We start from the raw sequence: 24,407 nt of genomic DNA, 5'->3' as shown, positions 1-24,407 counted from the left end.
CGAGAATAAAGTTTTGTTATTATTAAACAAAATTATTATTGTATTTTGAATCCAATTTTATGTTTTTATTTTAAAATAAAAATCACAATAACAATAACCATGTTGACCATTATATAAATTGGGTAATTAAATCTATATCGGTTTTCGGATGTTTTAACATTAAATGTCAATTTAAAAATGATAGTGTTTGACAACCCAACTCTCAACTTTTTAAATAGTGTTAAAATATTTTTTCAACTATAAACAAAATTTAATAAAGCTATAGAAAATGACGGATGATTATGAATTCATGTTTATTGTATTCGTAAATTCGATATGAAATCACAACTCCCGTAATATAATAAAATATACCAAAATCATAATTAAATTTAGATGCTTTTAAACAATGCAACAATCTTGATGTTTAAATACAAAAACTCTCAGCGAGATAAGCTATACGCGTGAATATAAATTTAAAATAGCTTTTTTTATATTACTATAAAAACCTTTTAATGACACACACTACAAAAGGACTTATATTTTTTTTAATCCTAATTTGTTGAATAAATTATCGATTAATCTCCAATTGTAATACCAAAAACCTACCCAAGGTTAGTTAAAAATACTGTTTACCTTGGCCAAAAAGCGAACTTTTTCAAGAAAACCCATTAGATATAAAATTTACAAGTACCTTATGATTATAGTAAAATTAGCTAATATAAGTAAACAAAATAAATAATTTTAAGTTCGTTTACAAAATCGTATTTTACTATGAAATTGCATGTTTTATTTATTGTTTATTAGGCAACCATTGTGAGAGAAAAAATGACTTAAAATGACTTGATATGCCTACAGTTTTAAAGGATTTGAATTTATAGATTTCTCTGTATAACATGATCTACATTACTACTACGTTAGAAGATGAATAGAGGACGAAGTAATTTTTTAAAATTAATTTACTACACATGTACTTTTAACGGTTTTTAATTAAAACTGTTTTGCTCTTAAGACCATAATATCGAAGAGCCTGAAAATCAACTTCTACTATCATTTCCTTATTAACCAGTTTCCTGATCGACAAAATGCCGCAAGGTTTCTTATTAATTTAAATGTCAAAGTAAATATAGGTCCAACTTAACTATGTTTACATAGGTTTGCAAATTAAGACGTTAAATATAAGTATTATGGAGGAGAAGATAGGAAAAGAGGTGTGTAATGACTGAATGAATGAATGCCGACTGTACACTATTCTATATATTATTATTCTTCCTATGTGCGCAATTTATGTTGCAAAGAAAACGTAAGGCATCTAACATATATAAGACCCTTAATCGACTTGACACATTGACCTTCTTGAAAAAAAAAAAAAAATTATTGAAACACCACCTAGGTATACTAGATTCACGTTAAATATTTTTTTAATACAAAGATAACACTACTAAATACGTACATAGAATATATAACTTAATTTAAGTATGCCTTTTTGAAAATAAACACCGACTACTCGTCATCATACACAACGCAAACCTAAGTATAAGCCACCCGAAAAACATTATTTGTCCAACGCTTTTTCTCTTTCAGATTTAACAACCCATGTCCAACAAAGTTTTTTTTATTTATATTTATTATAAAGCCAAATAATAACAAAGTTGAACAAGTAGCGTGTGTTCTAAAAGCATGATGGTTCAATAGTGACTTAAAAGGTTGCAGGACAAGAAAAACATAATGTAACAACATTATATGTAATTAACATATAGCAAAACGTTGTTTACTAGATCGTATTTATATTTAAATTTTTGTAAAGACTTTGCTAACTGGCAACACTAAGCTGACAAAAAGTCTCGGGTTTTAATCCCCGATGAAACCGAAAAATATGCATAAAATAGCGATTTCCATAAAATCAGTAGCGGCTCAATCTAGTTCTGTTGCGATTTTGGATTTTATATAATTTCATCTATGGATTTATTTATATTGTATTTAAAATATTTGAGTCTACGCGTAATAATAAACAATAATAATGAGGTTTATATCATTTTTTAAATTATTAATATCAAGGATAAATCTAAAATATTATTGCATGCGAATTGCTAGGAAACAAAACCTGTACCTGTGTACCTGTAGTATAAAATTAAGTTGTTATTATATTTTGATATCCTAGCAAATTATGTTATTGGCTGCAACTAAAATTAAAATTATTTATATATATATATATTAATAGTCATCAACCACCATTAAATAATTTTGTTAATTAAATAATTAGACAAAGGAAAATAAATAGCATCCAAAATTTCAATGCCATTAAAAAACGATTAATATTTTTTCCATTAAAATATTCCGAATATTTAACGGAATAACTCGAAATTAATGGTTTAAAACATTAAATAAATGTATCAATAGTGGTTAATAACGATAATAATCAACATAATTACTTCATTTAGAATAAACAATGGTTACTTTCGTCAAACCTTTTTCACTTTCAACGAATTTATTGCCAGTATTCTTAAATCCTTAATTCAAAGTGTGTCAATACTTTCATATATAATATAATTAATTAATTAAATTAAAAAAATATAATTTAAATAATATTTAAATTTTTCCTAATTATAGTAATTTTAATACTCACCGTTCATTCTGAAATCCGAAATGGCACAATCACAGACTTTCAAATAAACTAAATCACGACGTGTCTTGTACGTATGTACCTTGGAGTTGATTCTACGCGCGCGGACCACAACTAAATGCTCGTAGGCCGGCATCGCAGTCCTATATTAAAGAATCGTTCAAGATATTTGAGCTACGTCATTGAGATTTAGTTCGGGATAATTTCTACTTAACATAATAAATATGTATTGTATATATTGTACTTATTGCCATAATTCTGAAGGAGACAAAGATGGTTGTAACGCTCCATATCACAAAAATGATGTCAATTTAACATGACAAATTAAGATTTATATGTTAAAAAGTTAAAGTATTTCAAGCAAAATAATGTAAAGAGCTACTAAAAAATGCCAAATATTATGAACTTATTCTTAATCAATAGCGCATTGGCAAACTGTATTTTTCAAGGTCTTTTTAAAAGAACTTTTTTATGAATTAACTACAAATTTAGGATCACATTTAACCAAGCCTAGCCTAGCCTAAGTTATATTTATGTTTTTATCTAATCATTTCTGTTGTTTAAGTAAGTTTATTTTGTATATAACAAGGTTTGGGTAAATGACTTTTAACAAAAAATGCGATTGTTTTTTTTAATTATGGCCATGAAAAGCTTCAAACAGATTAATTTAAAGGTTTAATTTTTATCAAATACGCAAAGTTGAGTTAATAATTTTCTCACAAAGAAATGTGATTGTATATCTGTAAACGAGTCTTCTTCGAGTGTTAGAAAAGTATTGGACAAAGTGTGATGTCAAAAAAATTATTGAACCGAAAGCGTTTGTTTTAATTATCACGTGAATAGTCTGTTGGATCATGCTGGATTCCTCACGATTTTCATTTGATGACGTGAAAAATACGTTTACCAGGCTTTGAATTGATCTGAGGCTTGAATCACCCTGGGTTACAAAATAAACTTCCATAAACTGAGCGAACAGCGTCTACGGCCATACTCAAAAAATTGCATCGGTTTTGCAATTGTGTCAAGTTAGACTTGTTCTCACGGTTAACCATTTAGTAGTGTAGTTTCAAAAGAAATAAATTCGCATAATAATTAATTTCTTAAGTTTTGCCACATTTTGTTTACAACTTGAAATTTGATTTATGTGATGATTGCGATACAATCTAGATTTTATACCTATATTTATTTTTAATAATAGTATACTATACTATAATAAATAACGTACAAATAAATATAAATCAAGCTGAATCTTCATAGAAACATAGTGAAATAGAATTTTTCGTATCATTTCTTCACTGTATTGAAAATTTATTGAGAGAGACCAAACCAAAACCTAACCTAACCTAACCAAACGACCAGGTCAGATTTTTTTAACTTATAGGTGGCAAACGGTCAGTAGGCTCGCCTAATGTTAAAAGAAACGCCCATGGATACTGAATGCTAGGCTCACGAGTGCGTTGTCGGCCTTTTAGGCATTAGCACGGTCTTTTTTTGAAGGACCCTAAGTCGCATTGATTCGAAAATACTTCAGTGGGTACCATACCATACTGGTGGTGCGCGGCAAAAACTGCCTATAGAAACATTCAGTTCTGGTATGACGTCTGATGATGAAACTCAATATGCGCAGTTAACACTTGCACGTACGGTAAAAGCAAACATCATCACGGAACCAGCACGGCATAGACCCAAAAAACAATGAGTGTCTTAGAAGCATATACTCGTCTATATAATAAAAAAAAAACAAAATGAATAAAATTTGGTAATATTAAGGGCTGTAGAGCCGGTTCAAATGTTATGTACCACACTCACATTTAAACTGGAAAATATGGATTGAGTATAAAAATATTTAAAATCTTACTTATTCATATGGTATGATATATATATATATATTACTCATACCATACTCATACCGTTCATTTCATTTCATTTAACATATATATATATATATATATATAGGGTGGAAAATGTTCTCGCGGACACTCGCACTGCCAGAAGGCTCACAGGCGCGCTGCCGGCCTTTAAGTTGGAGCAGGCAATCTTCCGGACAGGGGCCGTGTCTTAGAGTAGTAAAATTCTATATCTATCTAAATTTGTATAATATATGCTAATAAAATGTAGATGAATAAAGGCTATAGGAATAATTTACTGACGTAATGTATCATATCTACTGAGTAAAATGTACGAAACTTTTTATTTTACTTTTTGTGAAATATGGTAATGAGTTACTAGTCTATATTGTTATTTATATATATATATATATATATATATATCTTGTTAGTAAACAATATATATGACCTCGATCCGTGCAAAATATGTTGAGATCCTTTCAGTTAAAAAAGGAGAAATAGTGAATTCTGCATAAGAAAACCTTGAATAGCTGACAGAGGTACCAGTTTAACTAGTTAAGAATCCGTTTAATCAACTTCTGAGAGTTAAAAAAAGATTTTCATATCTACGTCTTGTTTAAAATGACTTAACTTTTTATCATACGCAAAATACTACATACATACATGTGCAGTCTAATGTTTTGTTTACATGCGTACTCGACATTTAAATAAAATGTAATATTACGATTTTAAAACTGTATTAGCGCTATCTATACATATGTCGAAGCCAACTAGCTTAAGGTACGGTAAGGTAAGGTAGGGTGGACTCAATTTCTGCACTTAGACGCGTAGTCGATCCGTTGTGCGTAGAAGCCCTGGCTAATATAGCCAGCCTAACTCCTTCCAGAAGCACAGAAGTCTCCCAGGCACTTCACAGGCTTCGCGGAGCGACCTCACTGTTCCGAGGATTTTTGTACGTTGATTAGCCACAGCCTCGCATTCCAGGACTACGTGGGTGACTGATTACTCTGCGCTGAAACAACCTCTGCACAAGGGGCTGTCTGTCGCGCCTAGGACGAAAATATGTTTATTAAGGAGACAAAGGCCCGTGATTGTCCCTATCATTGTTTTGAGATTGGTTCTGTTCAGGTTTCGAAGTCGCTTAGTAAGTTGCGGGTTCACAGCCGGCAGAGCCATTTTGAACTGTTTGCAATCTACACTTCGCGACCATCGTTGATTCTGGAGTTCAGTGGATCTCTGGCGAATCCAGGTTCGACCTAGCGAGAAGGGCAAGGGGAGGAGCGGATGCGGGCCAGCAGGCATCATACCAGAGCCTCTTCTCGCAAGCTCGTCGGTTGCATCATTGCCGAGAGAGCCACTGTGTCCCTTTCTCCACTGTAAGGTAACTCTATTTGTTAGAGCTATTGCCTCCAGTGCTTCGTGACACTCCAGTATTAATTTGCTGTTTGTGTTTTCGTTACCGAGCGCCATCAGCACGGATGCACTGTCGGATATGAGCTTAATGCAAAAGTCATTAACCTCCATCCAGTGTATAGCCATAATGTTATTTTAGGTGATAAGCTCCATTTCACGCCTAGCATCTTTTTGCATTGATAGAAGGCGATCGTTGCTTTGTTTAGTTTGTGTTCTAGGTGTTTGTTCCAGAGCAGTTTACTGTCCAGAATCACACCCAAGTACTTTATTTCATTTTTCAGTTTGAGTTGTGTGTTGAAGAGTTTTGGAAGCCTGTGTGGTCCCAGAACCCTCCGGTTTATAAAGAGTATTAACTGTTTTTGATGGGTTGTCAGATAGCTCGTGCTTGTTGCACCATCTCTCAATTACTTTGAATGCCCTTCCCATGAGATCGCATAGGGTACTTTCAAAGTTCCCCGATATTAAGATAGCTATGTCGTCCGCATATCCCACTGTGTAGAGATTGCCAGCGTTGAGTTCTGTGATGAGCTCGTTAACTACGAGGTTCCACAGTAGCGGCGATAGGACACCACCGAGTCCACCAAAAGGTTCCCACTCCATCTTAGTAGGCCTGGGAAGATGCCATTCAGGCCAGCCGCTTTGAATGGTAGGAAGGAGTTGATTGCCCATGTTACTTTTTCATTTGTGATTATTTTGTGAGCCAACTAGCCTAATCAGCCGTTCAATTAACAGCCTAGCCGTTTAACTAACGGCCTGAAAGATATTCAGCCGAAGCGTTTGTTACAACATATAATAAACTGGCCGTCTAATGCTTAGGCTATAGACGATACATACGCCTCAATTTCCAATAGAAGAAATGTTTGCGTTAAGGTTAAGACTGCGTCGGGACATAGCGTCAAAACTCCCGTATGTCAAAAGTTATTGGATTTTAAAGATAACATCTGTCAATTGTCTATAGTTACGAGCACAGAACATTGCCTACAAGACAATTGACAGAAGTATATCACTTTAAGTTGGCAATTGTCAAACGTACCAGGCACAAAAAAATACATATCTAAAATGCTTATTTGTATAATATCTCATTATTTGTGATTATAATTTGAAAATATTTATATTTATCGTCTACCCAAAGATTCCCATTGTATTCATACCGGTCAGTCCGGTAACAGTCAAACAGGTTCAATGACACAGGTCCACGTTCGTTGTCCGTTCTTTAAAACTTCAATTTTAATTGTTTCAATTAAATTAATTCTAAAACAACTCCCATTGTAACACAATATACAAATGCATACAATTTTTAACGCAGATACTACATGTTTTGATGCTTTCACGTTTAAGCCACCTGATATAATTGTATATCGACCTAGTAGAAGATTATAACTGTTTAGAAAATAGGAAAACCCTAAATGAAAATATTAGTCTTGGTTTGTGTTTCTTGGTTATTTTTCTCTAGTCAAATATCAATTACGTCAAGTTATTTATGTATTTATTTAATTACTAGTAATCTTACAGCTAACATACACTTTATAAAACAAAACACTTAGTCAACACAGAAAGCCAAAACAGATTACAAAGATTAACAATGTATATGTAACAGAAAACAAGTAAGTACATTTATAAACAAAATATATATTTTTTTTTAAAGAAAACTGAATTTAACATTTGAAGCAGCAAATAATAATTAATTACTGCTTAAACAAAATCAGAGTCTTCCGGACTCTTCAAAAACTTCCTCACATCTTCTATGGTGAGGTGGAAAATATCAATATTCTCATAGTTGGTGTCATAGTTAGATAAAACATGGAACATTGGCTATAATGCAGGTAATTCGATTTCGTACAAGGCACATGGAACAATGTTGTGTATCTTGTCGCATTTTAATAGAAATTAACGACGACAAATATAACTTAACTATAACGACTTTCCAAAAACCATAGAAGGACCTGGTCCATGTGTTTTATTCGCTGATGATATTTCGATTATAGCCCCCTGTCATGATATCACTAACATACACTCTACACTCAATAATATTCTAACAAAAACTATAACCTGGATGAATGCACACAATCTTGAAATCAATTTTGAAAAAACCAAAACAATAGCATTCCACCCCCGTCAAAAAAAGCCACTTTCTCTAAATTTCTCTTTTAACAACCACACAATAGAACAAGTTAACGAATTTTCATTACTAGGAATAACAATAGACACAAACATAAACTGGAAATCACACATACAAAAAATAAAATCAAAACTATCAAAATTTTTATATGCTTTCCGGGAAATTAAAAAGACTACGGACCTGAAAACCGCTCTAACTACCTACTACGCCTATGCGCATGCATGGCTAAACTACGGTGTAATAATGTGGGGAAATAGCACCGACGCACCAGCACTATTCACAACTCAAAAAAAGTTAATTCGGATCATAGTTAACATAGAACAAACAGACAGCTGCAAACCACATTTCATAAAACTAAACATTATCACTCTACCCTCATTATACATATTGGAAATCTGTAAATTTGCCCATACACACAAAGAATTTTACACCACACGCGAAGACATACAGACAAGATATACACTTCGACACAAAAAACGCCTAAACCTACCATCTTCCCGATTACAAATACATGCATCAAGCCCACTAGTCATGTCAATCAAAATTTATAATAAACTACCGGACACACTAAGAAATGAAAAAAAGATACATATATTTACAAACAAACTAAAAAAACTTCTTATACGTTAATGTTATTATAGCGTTAATGAGTACCTAGAAGATAAAAATATAGCTTAATTTCATGATTATTAATCCCTAAATATACAAAATTCAATTAATAAAAAAATGTTATTCTATGTAATTGGTACTCGCCGGGAGTGTGAAGTTTTATGTGCTATTTTTTATTGTGTTGCTATTAGCTATGTTATATAGGTTTCGTAATGCCTTCTTTTGCTGTGCCCTTCCATAATATTGTACTTAGCTTTAAGCCTCATAAACATCTTTTGTAAACGTTATGGAATGCAAATAAATACATGAATACAATTAATAACTTTCTTTTATATAGATTTATTGATTAATGTGTTTTTCACCATGATTCGCTTTTACATGATATATATATATATATGAATATTACTTATGACTCCGTTGAATCGGTAATATTTATATTACACAGTAAGAGAAAATAGTTTATTTTATACTTAAGTCAACTTTGTACTTAACCCTATTGCTCGATATTATTCATCAGGCGTTTTTTCATTTCTTGATAAAATATCCACAAAACACTCCTTAGAAGATTCTTTTACATCTACTTCTTTATGCGTTTGAAAGGTATAAATCAAAAACACTTAAGTGCCCTCATAACATAATTAAGTACCCTCCCTACCTACTTATAATAATAATGTATTGCGTACACACATTCAAAAACAGGCAAAAATTAAAAATACATATACACTATTCGATCTGTATTTTATATGTACAAGCTTTACTTTACTTTTATTATTTATTTTTTTTTATTTTACTTAGCTTTACATTAATTTTGACATAACGATATTCCAAATAAAATTCCTGTATTAATAACGGTACCAAACGTAAATGGTTTAAGCGGGATTTGTCGTTGACCTTGGCGAAATTTCAACATCTCTAGTGCATTAAAATAACTTCGGGAAGTGTTTAACTTCCGGTTGAATTATGACGTTACAATTATTTTTTTAATATTCTTAAAACAGCTTCATAAGTCTGTAAAGTATATAGGTTGCTTTTGTACACAATTATTGTTTTATTTTATATAACAGGGTAAATGAACAAGAGGCTCACCTGATGGAGAGTGATACCGCCGCCCATGGACAGTGCCAGAGGGCTCGCAAATGCGTTATTGGCCTTTTTAGAACTGGTACGCCTGGTACTGGTCATTCCTTGAAGGAACCCAAGTCAAATTGTTTGGAAAATACATCTGTGGGCAGCTGTTACCATATAGTGGTGGTGTGCGGCAAATCTGCCTTAAAAAAGGCTCAGTTGTGGAAAGACGGATGTCAAGGTGATAGGGATGGAATTTAATTTCATGCCTCGACGTCCGATGATGAAACTCAGTTGCAGATATTAATCCTCTGAACACTCCATGATAAATGCTGTAGATGCTGAGAGACACCATGTCTATACGCAACGCCAAAGTATCAAGCCACTCGGAAAGCGACAGTCGTTGAATATGGTCAAGTGGACGAAGCTGGTACTGGGCAGCTCCCGCCCAGAGATGAGAACAGTACTCTAGTGGTGCGGGACCTTATTCTATACACATATTTTGAACTAATATATATATTAAGACATTTCCTAACATATAACTAGTCCAGCCATAAGTTCTATAACAAATGAAAATGCATTTTTTTTGATGAAGTATTGTAATATTAATACAATTATTATTATAACTACAAATTTATTAAAGTGAATGTAAACATGGATAATGATGTTTCCCACTTTTTTGTCCCATACCTTAGTCATTCTAAAATCCTTATGGGGGACTTTTCTTTCTTTAAATTGAATTGTCCACTTAAATAACTTAAATGATAGGTTTTAGCAAGAAATTACTGAGAAATTGTCAATGAAAATGTAAGTAAATTTTCAAAATATATATTAGAAAACTGAAATTCAAATTCCAAAAACTTTTAATAAATTTTCAAAAAAATTTAACCATCAAATTGCACTATCAACCTTGAGATCCTCGTGATCCCCAACTCCATTGGAGTATTAATTTTTCCGTTTATATGACCATTAGAAGGGACCAAAATCATCAGGGAACCGGCATTTCTTAGGCAAATCAAAGATATATGCGTATATGAATGTTCTAAAGCTATGCAAGTTAATATTCATATTTCACAATGTGTCAAGAACATCCAACCACTATACCAATATTGCTAATTTGTTTTCGTTAACGACTTCATAACCTAGACATATTTAAATATAATAAAATATTCTACATTAAATACAAAATCTTTTACTTTTATTTACTAACATACGAAACTAGACTAGGGCATTTTAAGATCTTGTCGTCAGAGGATCGTAAAAAAATTGTGAATCGAAATCCGTTGTAGACTTAAACAAGCGCGGAACACCTTTTCCAACTAAAAAATGTACTTTGTGACAAGCACATTGCGCGATTGCATAGAAGACTGTATTGTATTGCTCTACGGCGTAGAATCTTGGACGGTAACAGAGACTATGTCCAAAAAATTGGAAGTATTCCAGATCTGGGTTTATCGACGTATGATTAAAATATCTTGGACAGACCGCATACGAAATACAACCGTGCTGGCAAGAATGCAGAAGAACAAAGAAGTGCTTATGACGATTATAAAAAGGAAAGGAGTAGGGTTGTCTCTCTCCCTAAAATATGGCGAGGGGACCGATGGATGCGTGATACTCGTCAACGGGTGTTACGTGTTCACCACACGTACTTAAATTCGTGTATGCGGTGATGTTAGTTATTTCGACTATGTAATTGCTCCCACGAGAATGTAAGCGCTTGCTCCTACTTCACCATGCCTCCTGCTGATAGAGCATCTTTGACAATATGAGACATATCTTTGTTTTTAATTTATGATGTCATGTGGAACATGGTGTAATGGTTGCAGCTCCTTACAAACGTGTCATACAAAAAAAACTTGGCGATTAAAAAGAGTGGCGGAGAGTTAATTGCCAGTTCTTCTTTTCCGTTCTACGAGAGCTGGTAGTAAATGTAAATTTAGAATCATTTAATGTATATTTCTTTTTTTGACATTTATAAGTGTACATTGCGTTACCTATATGAATGAATATTTCGGACACGTTCACAATCATACAAGGCAAAGTGGCAATTAGAAGGAGACCTGGCCACAGAGACGCACGTCTTGCTTGAAAAACCTAAGACAGTGGTTTGGTCAAAGCCCCAAGTGATTGTTTGAAGCGTGGCATCCAAAATTAAACTAGCCATTATGATCGCCAACCTTCGCAAGGAGATGTCTCTATAAGAAGAAAACATTTATATATAAGCGCTTAAGATATTTACAAATCAGATTGCCCAAACCCTTTAATTATTCCATATTGAGGATTCTGATAAACTAGCTAGGTCTGGATATCCATAGTTGCCCATAGGATTTGTTAAATGTGTTTTTTCTCTTAGATTTTTTTTTAAGTTTGGTTTATAAGCTTTTGTAAATTACATCATGCGTTTGTCTGGCGATTCATGACAGAACACTGCTGATCTTCCTTCTGCGCCACTTTATGGACCCCGCTACTATAGTAGGTTTATCAAAGCTTTCTTTTTTCCCAGGGCATCTGCAATCCACCAGGTGTCCAAGGGTAGCGTTTAGTTCTTAACTTCAAGTGACCGTTTATTCAAAAAAGAAGTGTAATGTGACGCACTATAAGCGAGCGTCTTTAAAGAGCAATAAAATTTATCAAGACACGACCACACATATCACCCACGACTCACGATGATTAGCCGTTGGCGATTTTTAATATTTGTTTGTCTTGTTTGTGTTGGATATGGTAAGTTGTATTAATAAAGTAGTCTAAGTTTTTGGTACCCAAAAACTAAGTTTAAAAGTTTCGCAGGTTAAAACAAAATGGTTGAAATATTTTGTACAAAAACGCAAACAAAGATTTTTTTATATATTTCCAACTGTAGAAGTACTTAAAATGTAATTAATATCTTATCTTAATGTCTATCTTGGAGTAGAGAGTTTGTAAAACTCTGGTGTTAATTTCTTAAAAGATTTAAAGAATTTGTACCAACTTAATAAACACTTTTAACTAAATTAATTTTTTATACATAGCCAAAGACAATCAACTCGAATGCGGTCCCTATGAAATGGCGAAAAACAACCCCAATGATTGTGTCGCAGACTGCTGTCCTATTGGGGAAAATGTCCCATGTCCTGATCCTTGTCCGCAGGGACCCTGCAGGTGCACCTTGATGAGTAGCAGAGCTGGCAATGGAACCTGCATATCCACCAGAGACTGTCGTAAGTTACAAGAAAATTCAAATGCACGACTGTCCGTTTTGTTAATAGATAACTTTAACAGTGTTTATGCATATAGGTTTAGACAGAGGTTGGACAGTTGATTTTAGTATAAGACTATTCCTGTAGAGCTGATTGTCAATTTTTTATTGTGGATGATCATCCGAATAATCTGGTAATGAGGGGTTAAAATATAAAGCTAAAGACGAAACGCGCATTTGATTGTGATTGGACAAACGTATGTCATTTCATGACGCATCACACCGCGTGACGCATAAGATGCTGTTGGCCAATACTGCATAGTGATTTTAGTTATTTTGCCGCAAATATGTTTATTCGTCATAAGTTAATTTATATTTAATTTTAATTTATTGATAGACTTTTTTTTAAGTAATGAATTCTTCTTCCATAACAAACTTATCACTTTCAAAACGACAAATTTTATCAAAATATTATTATACTTATACTTTATTTACAATTAAATTGAACCCGCGAACGTTATTTTTTCGTTTCAAAGTATTAATAGGACCTATTTCACATAGGTCAAACAGTGATAAATTAATATAAGAACTGACTTTGAAGATACGATTGGCAATTTAATATGTAACTACTGTATAAAATTCTACTTTTAATTATGTAAGACATATAACGCACGCCATTATATGTCGCAGAATATGCGGATTTAGATTATACAACCATAATTATTATTATTAAACAACCAACAAACAAAAATGTTCAAGATTTTTTCGAAAATAAAGTTTATGTTGGTTATCTAGTGATCGTCTGATCTTTGTATTATAGACATGTTAAATTTCTCACAATAATTAGTTATATGTTTGCTCATTTCAGCCCCATACCCATGTGGCATTAACGAGGTGTATGAATCCTGTCCAGTTTGTTCCGAGTCCTGTTCAAATGCATCTCCCGATGGCCGTAGATGTAGATCTAGATTTCCCATTCGCTACGTAGTCATTTGCAGACCAAGATGTCGCTGCATTGATTTTCATTGGAGGAATAAAAATGGAGCGTGTGTGCCGTACTGTGAATGCCGTAAGGGAATATATTTACAAAATTCGATGTCTCATAATACTTGACCAGTACTAATTAATTTATTATAAATAAAACATTGTATAAACCCCCATAAAAACTTACCATACGTGACAAAATTGTTGCGGTTTTAATTGATAGTTCTGTTTTATTAAAGCGTCATAACGGCACAGATTAGCAACAGGCTCAGACAAATTAGACTAGATAACAATACTTTTAAAATATTTTTAATTTGGTCTTTTTATTTCCTTTATAAAAATAAAAACTAGAATAAAATAATTAAATATTAGTTTCCTTTTCAGCCCGATCACAAGGTACACAATAACGGCTACTTTACATTCGCTAAATAAACTGTTATGAATGAAGATTGTTATTTTATTTTCACCAAAATCCAACCAATTGACGCCAATGAAAATAATACACAATTGTTTAAAGAAAATCTAGTAAACCTTGCTTAACCCTATTTATGAAAACTTTAACATCAAAATGTGATACTACGTAACTACCTTACCTAATTTACAAAGTTTTGTTCCATTGAATGCAGAAACTCAACTAGGAGGAGAAATATAAAACATCTCTAGTAAGACAACAGTTATTTGATTATCATAATATGACCCAAAAATACTTCTAAAATACTAACTAACATGCAATATGATTAAACGAAACATTAATTGTATTACATATATTTATTAATTTTTGTATCAAATATTTTAAGATTTAATAGGTATATCGATCATAATCCACTGTGGGGACCAGACACATTTAACTATATTTTTCTAAGACAAGTAACTACTATTATAGTGTACTATTGAGTGTAGTTTTTTTAGACAGGGTTTCTATTTACTGATTTTACTTCAGTGTCTACAATTCCGAACAAAAGCTGATTACATCAATAACAAATATAAAAAAATATACAGCAAAAACACTGAACGCCGTTTAATATTGATTGCCAATAATAATTGTCAGGCGCATTTTTTACTAATACTGTAATATTTGGTACAATGTTAGTAATGTACGAGTAACAATTTGCCGTTGGAGTAGACACAGGTTTCGAATTAAAACTTTAATATTATTCACATTCTCTTTACCGGTAAACTAACACTTATTACTATTACGAAAGGTAAACAGCAATCATTAGCAGAGGTTTTTTACCTAAACCCTCGCATAAGGAAAACGGCACGAATTGCATATGATGACGGCTACTCTAATATATATATTTGACGTTGATGGATAGTTGAATATATATATGTCGTTTAGATCCATCTCTATATTAATATGTTTATACAATTTTTTACTAAGCATCTGCATTAAGTACTCCAACAAAAAATTTAAATTAATTTTAGTTTTATTTATTTTTATGTACAGAGTAGGTTAAGTTTCTTATTATATTAATAGATTAAGGTGGTTATTAATTAAAATTTTAATTAATCTACCAAGTTCGTGACTTGGGACCATAACAATTATTTACGACTAAGATGAAGCGTGCATCCCTAAAAACCAAACAATCCTGACGTATTTATATCACACTCGTTTGAATTAATCTCAGAACGGGTTTTATCTTTAGAGGAAAATGTACTCGATTTGTGTATTTTATTATTTATTTTTCCTTTACTGTTTGCCTACATTGGAAGCTGGTAAGTTTTGACTCTTAACGTTTCCTTATATAGAAAAATGTTCATCATTACATAGCGATAGACACTAGGTGCATGGCAAAAAAGTGAGTCGACAAATAGAATATTTGACAAGATTTCAAAATCATTTAAGATTATTTATTAGTGACTATATATTCTATACGTATTGTTACTTATCATTCAATTAGTTTTAACAATTTTAAATGAACATTCATAATTAAGAATCCGCCGTGTTCTGTGCTGTGGCCGTCTTGTGTCACGTGACTGACAATATTTTTGATAATTATACATTTTGTATTATGTCCAAAATCGTTTTCATAACGTATTTGGCTTTTAATAAAAATATTTAAAGCACTGTTATTGAAATAGAAGAACAATTTTGTGAAATACAATATTTTTGTATTTTCTTCCTTATTATCTATTTATATAGATTATCTATTTTTACAGTTTAAGAATATTGTAAATACGGTACATTTTTATATTAAAGTAATCAAAATTTATGAATAGAAAATTAAAACGAATTTAAAACGCTTGATCTCTGTGGTAGTGTTCCTTTAACGCTGGCAGCATTTCCTCGTTGTATTGCGATACTTATTTTTTGCGTGAGGAAATCACCAGGTGAGGTCAAATTAAATAAAAATGTTAATTAGTCCTAATAGAATGCCTCAGTTCAGATGAGCACCTGCATTGCGTGTTATCATGCCCCCGGCCAAGGTGAGTGCGTCGATGGTGAAATACGTAAAAGTTGCTTAAATGCGATAGAACCTTGTACAATGCAATGCGTTTGCAAGCCAGGGCTCTACCGGAGCTACCTGAAGAATACTGTGGTATGATATTATAATTATAATGCCTTTTGATGGCCGGCAACGCCACTAAAATGGGTTCCATGGGCTGCGATGACCGCCCTTATTGGGTCCTCGTATAGTATAAAAAATCAGAAAAACTTTGCCTATTCGTTTGAGACTTATAATTTTTGGTATCAGTAAATATAAGTTTATCAATGGGAAACGTACGACTAGGACCCTAAGTCGAATTGGTTCGGAAATACTTCAGTTGGTAGCTGGTTACACATAGTAGTGGTGCGTGGCAGAAAACTGCCTTAGAAAACGCTTAGTTGTAGAACGACGGACGTCGAGGTCCCTACTAATCCCATATCCTTACGACTTTTGTGTACCTCTCTTTCATGCTTAACATGAAGAACGGCGCAAAAAATATATCAAAACGAAGTATGTACTCACGGCTTATTATTTTAAGATACAATTGTGTTTCAATGGCTGCAGAATCGTTCTTTGTGTGTTTGATTTGAGTTAATATATCCGATCTCGCGATGTTTTGGTGATAAAAACAAAAACTCTAAGCTAGTACTATATGACTCACGATTATAAGCATTTATTGCTTGAAGCTTAATATTGCTTAAAAAAGCGTTTTTAAGCCCCTATCTGATACCTAACCCGCGTTGTTAAGCATGTTTTTTTAACATTTATGTTTAATTATACATTTAACATTTATTACATAATTGTCATATTAAAGAATTATATATGACGTGGTTAATTTTAATAAATAAATATGTTTTTTACAGGCAAATGTGGTGATCATGAGTGATTTTTCTGCGGACCCGAATGCGACAACGAATGCTCAACGTTACACGAGATGAATCGAACGAACTGTCCTATTTTAAATATTGTATGCAATGAAAAGTGTTATTGTGAAGATGGGTATGCCAGAGATGATGAAGGACAATGTATACCGATAGAAGAATGTCCCAGCTGTAAGCATAAGTTTCTGTTTAAGACATTGTTTTTAATGTAATTAGTATACCCACGCACATATTCAAAGTGCGTTGATCGAGTAATATATCGAAAGATTTATGTTGGATATTATAAAGAGAAAAACTTATTTATCTTTGTAACGTTGTTTTAGAGATTTTCTAAAAATTCTGGTCGTATTTCAAAAATTATTTCGCTACTATAATACAGTACTACATTATGGCTTAGTAACAAAGGTTATAATTTTTTATAAATAGCCTTTGACAATAAGACGACTGGATTTTAATTTTGAGAATTTTTTCTCGAACGATATTAAAGTTTCTGGTTTTACGAAATAACGGTGTTTCGTAAGTTTAATTCGCCAAGAAAATATTTGAAAGCTTACAAAATTGTCAATACGATTGTGATTGTACAATAATAAACATATTGATATGTTTTTCAGCATACTATCGACAAGTGAGAAGTCCGAAAAGTCATATACATCGTGGTAAGTTTCGAAAAAAATTTATTCAATATTTTTTCATACATTCTTTTCTTTGCGTTATTTGACTGAACAATAACATCATATTCAAACTCAATATATACCAAGCACATTTATGAACGTCAACAGGAAATATGTTAAATTGATTCTAAATTTACATTTACTACCAGTTCGCAAGTCAAGGGCGAAGAGCGGGCAACAAGAACTGGCAAGTAACTCTCCGCTACTCTTTTGAGTCATACAAATTGTTTGTAAGGCAGAGAAGCCATAATATAAAACAATCGTCACGTTGAAAAAAACACTTTTTTACCGGATTGAAAGTATTAATAAATAATAATAATAAACTTAGAATTATTTTACAGAATTTTAAATTTTTCCGACGTTTCGAGTGCGTGGTCACGGTGACTGAAGACAAAAGGTGTTGAATGCCAAAAAGTATCACAGCTGTAGAGAAAGTTGTGTTATCTGTATTTATTTCCCCGGAGTTGGTGTCGATTAAAAGATGAGGGGTTTTTGCAGAAATGACTCACGGTGTCCTCTATTTTCGCGGATTGTTTGTCTTGGGGTTTTAATTTGGATATTATTGGATCCCAGGTGTTTCATAATTTTAGGCCGTCTTCCCTATAAAAGTGTTTTCTTTCAATGTGTAAAAGCTATGTTAACAAAAGACAATACTAATCGTCACATTTATTTTTATTGATTAATTTAGATTTAATCAGAGTTTTGAATTTATCCAGTGATAATTTCGCTTAGGAGTTCGTTGTAAAAACAATACAATTTCAATATAAGGAGTGGTTTCTCTTCTGGAGCCTGGTTGGCCGTCTGATCTTATTAAAAATCTGATGCTCCTTTGATTAGTTGTAGTAAAGTTTTTAACATAAAACTTTATGAACATGTATGTTCTCTTTATTATTATAAATCTATGCATTCATTGTATTCCCATTTGCAGAGCCATTGTTATGTCCACCAAACGAAGAATATGCTATGTGCAAGAGATCCTGCCCACCTGATACCTGTATATCTCTCGTTGCAAGGTTTAAATGTGATTCTAGAGAACAATGCATACCTGGCTGTGCCTGCAAATCTGGTTTCCTGAGACAAAATGCCGACGGACCTTGCACGCCTATTCGCGAATGTCCTCAACTTGCATCATCACCAGATTTCTTATAAATCTTATCCTGTTTTTAATATACTTAATGAATTGTTCGTTTATTTTCGTAAAGTATATAAACTTCGTCCCAGCAGTGAAGCACGCCAAAACGACGTCAAAATGCTAAATTATGAGAATTAAACGTATTTGAAATATGTATTGTTTTTATTTTTGAATATAAATATTGTAGTCAATAACTTGGCACATTGATAATAGTTATTTAATCTCCAATAATAGTTACACACTAAGTTTGTAAATGTAGTATATGCCGAAGGCTTACACAATGGAATTTTTGTTTTTACTCTTTGCCGGGTTTTCCTTCCTCTTATCCTTTATATTCATATATTTTATCATATCCTTAATAGCTTTTATTAGAAGTAAATCTGAACATTTTTCATTTATTTTATTTCCTTTTCTCTATGTTTGCAGAACCATTATTATGCCCACCAAATGAAGAATACGCTAGGTGTAAGAGATCCTGCCCACCTGATACATGTAAATCACTGGTAGCTTTCTATGATTGTGACTCTGAGGAGAAATGCGCATCTGGCTGTTTATGCAAATCGGGTTTCCTAAGAAAAAATGCCAACGGACCGTGCACGCCTATTCGCGAATGTCCCGAACTTGGACCACCGCGTGATTAATTTGTCACAAACAATTATTATAAAACCAGAAAAAATGTATCATAAATCTTTTAATAATTATTAAACTTGATGGTTTTTTTTAAACCCACGCTGTTGGCACAGTTTTAATATTTTAAATCTGTAAAATAACTATTTAAAACGCCATTTTGTTTCACAGTAGTAGAACAAGGAATGTCCTGTTTCATTGCATCTAATACACATTATATAGTGCTTGGCGAAGTACCCTGCCGACGAACCGGCCCCATGTACTAACCAATACGTGACTTTAATGCTAATTTCGTATCGCGATATTAGCACTACGGATGTCCGGAAATTGTCTACGAAAACGCAAAGTCAATATCTCTATTATTGGAGAAAGCTGAAGCTGGCATTGCGATACTCATATGCTGTCCTCGAAAAAAGGCCAGCTCAGGGGTGTTATACAATGCGCCTGCTTGATTCTTAGCCCTTGCTCAGGTACCCAAGATTCTAGTCACACTCAATCACTCCCATCCCATGTTTCTCATGTACTATAAAAACCACTGAATAAACAAATCCATTTTTTATCTTTTTCTAATATATGTTTATTATTATTACTAACGGACGGGAAATAACCTTATGCACTATACATCGTTATAGATACAATAACCTATTAATAAAACAACAACTTGAGGATATTCGCAGAACGGGTTTTATCACGACAACAATATGTACTATTATTACAATATTCGTGTGCTTTGCTTTTTATTCATCGTCTACGGTGTACAATCTTTGGAGGCTGGTATGTATTCCAACATCGCAATATCTTCATCAAATATATAATCTCGGCTGGGACAATCCTTATACATTGAAAGTTTTTGTCTCGAAATTTTGTTTTTTATGGTCCCGTAAGTCTACGTAAGTCTCTTAAACAGCCAGAAAGTAATTTTCTTCAACTTAATATAGATACTTAAATAATATTTTTTAAATAGGTAGAACGTCCACTTGCCAATTGCTGCGAAAAATAAAGAGCGAATTCAATTATTTCATACTTTTTTATGATGCTAACCTAACTGCTTAGATTTAGATCCAGCAATCTGACAAGACCGCGAGACTCTTACCGCGAATATTTGATACATTATCATGGCCTTGTCTGTCCCCTTAAGTTGTTTATGTCCAAATTAATTTCGTATAGTTTTTCTATTTTAAATAACGTTAATCAAGTTCCAATTGTATCTATTATTGGAGTAAAAACTAAATGCTCTCTTACTTCCAACGTATGAAACGTCAGGAGTACAATCCGATATATTGATAAATATTTATAAATTCGACATAAATTTAAAATAATATCTTGAATTTGGTTACCGATTATGATATGTTCTTACCTAGTTTGGAAACCAGTCTCCCTATACCTTCTCAACTGTAATCTTATTTATTGTTGTAAAAGTTATAAGGACGATGAAAAAATTATTCTCGTGAGACTGGTGCACTTGTACCTACTTATCGATACTCTATAACTACTTAACAACAAAATGTTGTTGTTTAAGGGCTTATATGGACGCACAACTCCAAAAAGTACATTGTTTCTTTCCATTGTTTGTCATCGTTTTTTGAAGTATGGGGAATGGAAAAAATATATAGTGGAGTTGAGTAGTTTATGTATCCGGTTTAAAAGATTGATATACGATTTAAATAACTTCCCTCGATAGAAAAAAATCCAAATAGCAAATTCTTGACACCTTGAATTCATTTTATGACGAAAATGTATATTGAACATAATTTTGAAATTTACACGATATATTTTATCGCAAACCAAGGAATCCATTTCAGAAAAAAAATTACATAAATTTAATGTTTAACATAATTAAGTGTTATTACGGGCCGGCGCGCCTCAGCGCTCCAGCTCTCCATTGCGTACCGCAGTCCACCCCGAGACACTGACACAGCAATGCGTGCTGGGATAGGGCCTGAAGTATAAAATAAATAATTTCGGTGGCGGCGAAGCCCTGCTCTCAAAGTACTCCCTGTGTTAGGCCGGCAAATTTAAGCCTCTGATATGTAATACTATAAATATTTAATTATATAAGAATAATAATCGTAGATGTTATTGAATAAGTTCCTGACATTTTAATGATTGTTTCGGGTTAGAGAGTACAGAAATGCTCTCTATGGTGAATCGGCCACCGCGTTATCTTTATTGAGATTTGCATGTAAACATAATAAAACAATTGTAACACGCAGTGTTTACCTCACTTCCTCTATATTGGCAAATACGAACTTATACACTAAGCTCATGTAATCATAATATAAAAAAAACATATTTTTTTTAATATATTTAATTCAGTATCACTGTAAAATTATTACACTGAAACGCATTTTAATTTTGTTAGTATTTTAAACGTCGTTTTGTTTCTCATTAGTAGAAGAAGATAAACCCTGTTTCATTGCATATAATGCACGTTTGTATAGTGCTTGGCGGAGTAACCTGCACCAGTACCTTGTACGTAATCCCTAATACGTGATCCCTGTGACTTTAATGTTAATTTCGTATCGCGATATCAGACGGATGTCGAAAATAATGATTATTAAAAAAAAAACAATTAAATAGTGTTACTAAGAAACGAAACGAGTCGCAGTTGTGTTGAGGTTATATAACCCATTCGGGAATTTTTATTTTACAGACCCCATGCGGTGTTACCGAGCTAACGAAATTTTGGACTGCGTATTTTCATGTCCACCGGAGAAGACTTGTAGGAATCGTGAAATTATGTTCAACTGCCTGGATGTCATACAACCCTGTAGACCTCAGTGTGTTTGCAAACCTGGCTTTTATAGAAATTTCAATGGCGACTGCATAACAGGCGAACAATGTGGTATGTTAATATATTTTTATATTTATTTCAAACAGTATTTACAATATTCTTAACCTGTATAGTAATAATAATAATTGAAAATTTAGCAGCATTTCCTCGCTGTATTGCGATACTTATTCGTTGAGAAAGGGAATCACCAGCTCTAGGGTTACAGGTGCTATCTACCAGGTGCCTAGTCAAATCTAATTATGTTATTAACGATGTTATTATATAATAGGAGGCAAACGTCAGGAGGCTCACCTGATGTTAAGTGATACCACCGCCAATGAACACTCACAATGCCAGAAGGCTCGCTTGTGCGTAGCCGGCCTTTAAGAATTGGTACGCACTTTTCTTGCTCTAAAATACTTCAGAAGCGATTTTATATCGTAAGTTCTTACCCTTTCAGTCACAATCATGTATTTGAAGTGGATTTTTAATTACTTTTTATAGCCAAATGTCCCGGAAAACACGAATTTTTCTCATGCGGTTCAGCGTGCGATACAGAGTGCGCCACATTAAATGAAAGTTGTCCAATTTTGAACATCAAATGCAACGAGAAATGTTATTGTGAAAATGGATATGCAAGGGATGAAGATGGAAAATGTATACCAATTACGGAATGTCCACCCAAGCCATCAATCTAAAAAATAAAAAGATCTAATAAAATAATATAGTGTTGACTTAAGGCTTATTTACATTTGCTACTTTTTAATACGTTTTTAGCATTATTTTTCCAAGAAATCTAAAAAACACGCATTTCGCAAAAGTGAATGTACTATGCTATAAAGCACGCTTATCGTTATCTGTGGTTTTAAAAAAGTGCGGTTAAACTTTAAACATAAATATAAATGATGTGAAACTAACTAAACTAAACTAATTAGAGATTCCATATTTTCTACTTGCGATGCGAGTGCTTTCGTCGCTTTTCAGACAACTTGTGATGAAAATAGCATAGCAAATGTATATCGGCATCTTAGCACCCCTTTAGTTTAGCATGCTAAAAAAACCATGCTAATTAGCACGGAATTTATAGCAAATGTAAACCAGCCATTACAGTACTCCCAAATTAGTAAAGCGAATACAGATCTTTGCCAGTGTGGTGTGTGTACACATGATATTGACTCCTATTGGTTTCGAACAAGGTGCAAAATGCATCATCAGAATATTTTTCTATGTGTTCTAGGCACCGAGTCTACTTGTATAAACAATATAGTATCATAGTATGCACCTGAAAGTCAATGTTTAATATAAATTAGCAATTATGTAATACATTTGTCGTGAAAAACAATTATTTTACTTTATAAGTCTTAGTCTAATATCATTGTTTATTATTGTTGCTATCACCAGCAACTTAACTGTAAATTAGGGTTGCTGGTGATAGCTTTAGATTGGTGGTTACATTTTTGATTAAAACGTGTTTCTACTTATTTTTATGTATTCCTTAATGAAATAAATGTTGATATATATTTCTTATCTTTTACAATTGTTTTTAGTTACTTCTGTAGGTAAATGGTCATGTAACGAGGTACACATGTACTCTGCAATGCCGAAGAATACTCACACAGTATGTATGTCGCAGTAAAGTAGTTAAATCAGAGAGTTAATTGAATCTCTAGACAGTTAATTAAATATCGATTTTCAATCAAGTCGCTTAGTTTCCGACGTCGACAGGCGCCTGTTACAAATAACGTAGGTATTTACTGTGTCGTCAGTTCATTATTTGTTGATAGATGTCTGCTTTTAATGATGGATTAATATACAGACACACGTTCAATATTTATTACGTCAGTATATGGAAAACCTAAGAAACTTTGGTATAAAACATCATCGCTGCTGACTCCTGAACATTTTGAGTTTGAGGTTAGTATTTTTTTTAATTCCTTCCTATGCGTTGAACGTAAAATGATAATCTTTTTTTTGAAATCATCTATCGTGGCATCACCTTTCATTTTTTTTAATTTGCAGTAGTTTTTACAGTGCTCTTTCGACGAACTGTCCCAAACCTGTGGCAGTATTTCTCAATAAA

The 24,407-nt window shown here is 32.9% G+C and overlaps 2 protein-coding genes and 1 long non-coding RNA gene across 3 annotated transcripts in view; 2 read left to right on the top strand and 1 right to left on the bottom strand.

The window, feature by feature from the left end:
- Positions 1 to 2,708, bottom strand: part of LOC123711917 (elongation of very long chain fatty acids protein AAEL008004-like) — a 35,781-nt gene extending 33,073 nt beyond the window's left edge. The window contains exon 1 of the mRNA XM_045664780.1: positions 2,603 to 2,708. Coding sequence (XP_045520736.1) covers positions 2,603 to 2,609 — 7 coding nt within the window. The 5' untranslated portion in view covers positions 2,610 to 2,708. The remainder of the gene's footprint in view (positions 1 to 2,602) is intronic.
- Positions 2,709 to 12,665: 9,957 nt separating this feature from the next.
- On the top strand, positions 12,666 to 19,081 carry LOC123712279 (inducible metalloproteinase inhibitor protein-like). Its single transcript, XM_045665290.1, has 5 exons — positions 12,666 to 12,852; positions 13,699 to 13,899; positions 17,134 to 17,295; positions 17,736 to 17,780; positions 18,724 to 19,081. The coding sequence occupies exons 1-5, from the start codon at positions 12,699 to 12,701 to the stop codon at positions 18,942 to 18,944; spliced, it is 783 nt and encodes a 260-aa protein (XP_045521246.1). The 5' UTR covers positions 12,666 to 12,698; the 3' UTR covers positions 18,945 to 19,081.
- A 1,138-nt stretch (positions 19,082 to 20,219) lies between these two features.
- Positions 20,220 to 23,175, top strand: LOC123711592. Its single transcript, XR_006753979.1, has 3 exons — positions 20,220 to 20,328; positions 22,208 to 22,399; positions 22,832 to 23,175. It is a non-coding gene; the product is annotated as an uncharacterized LOC123711592 (long non-coding RNA).
- Positions 23,176 to 24,407: the final 1,232 nt, after the last annotated feature.

Source organism: Pieris brassicae, chromosome 7 (assembly GCF_905147105.1).
Source record: "Pieris brassicae chromosome 7, ilPieBrab1.1, whole genome shotgun sequence".
Lineage (NCBI taxonomy): Eukaryota > Metazoa > Arthropoda > Insecta > Lepidoptera > Pieridae > Pieris > Pieris brassicae.
This window is presented reverse-complemented; position numbering and strand designations above follow the sequence as displayed.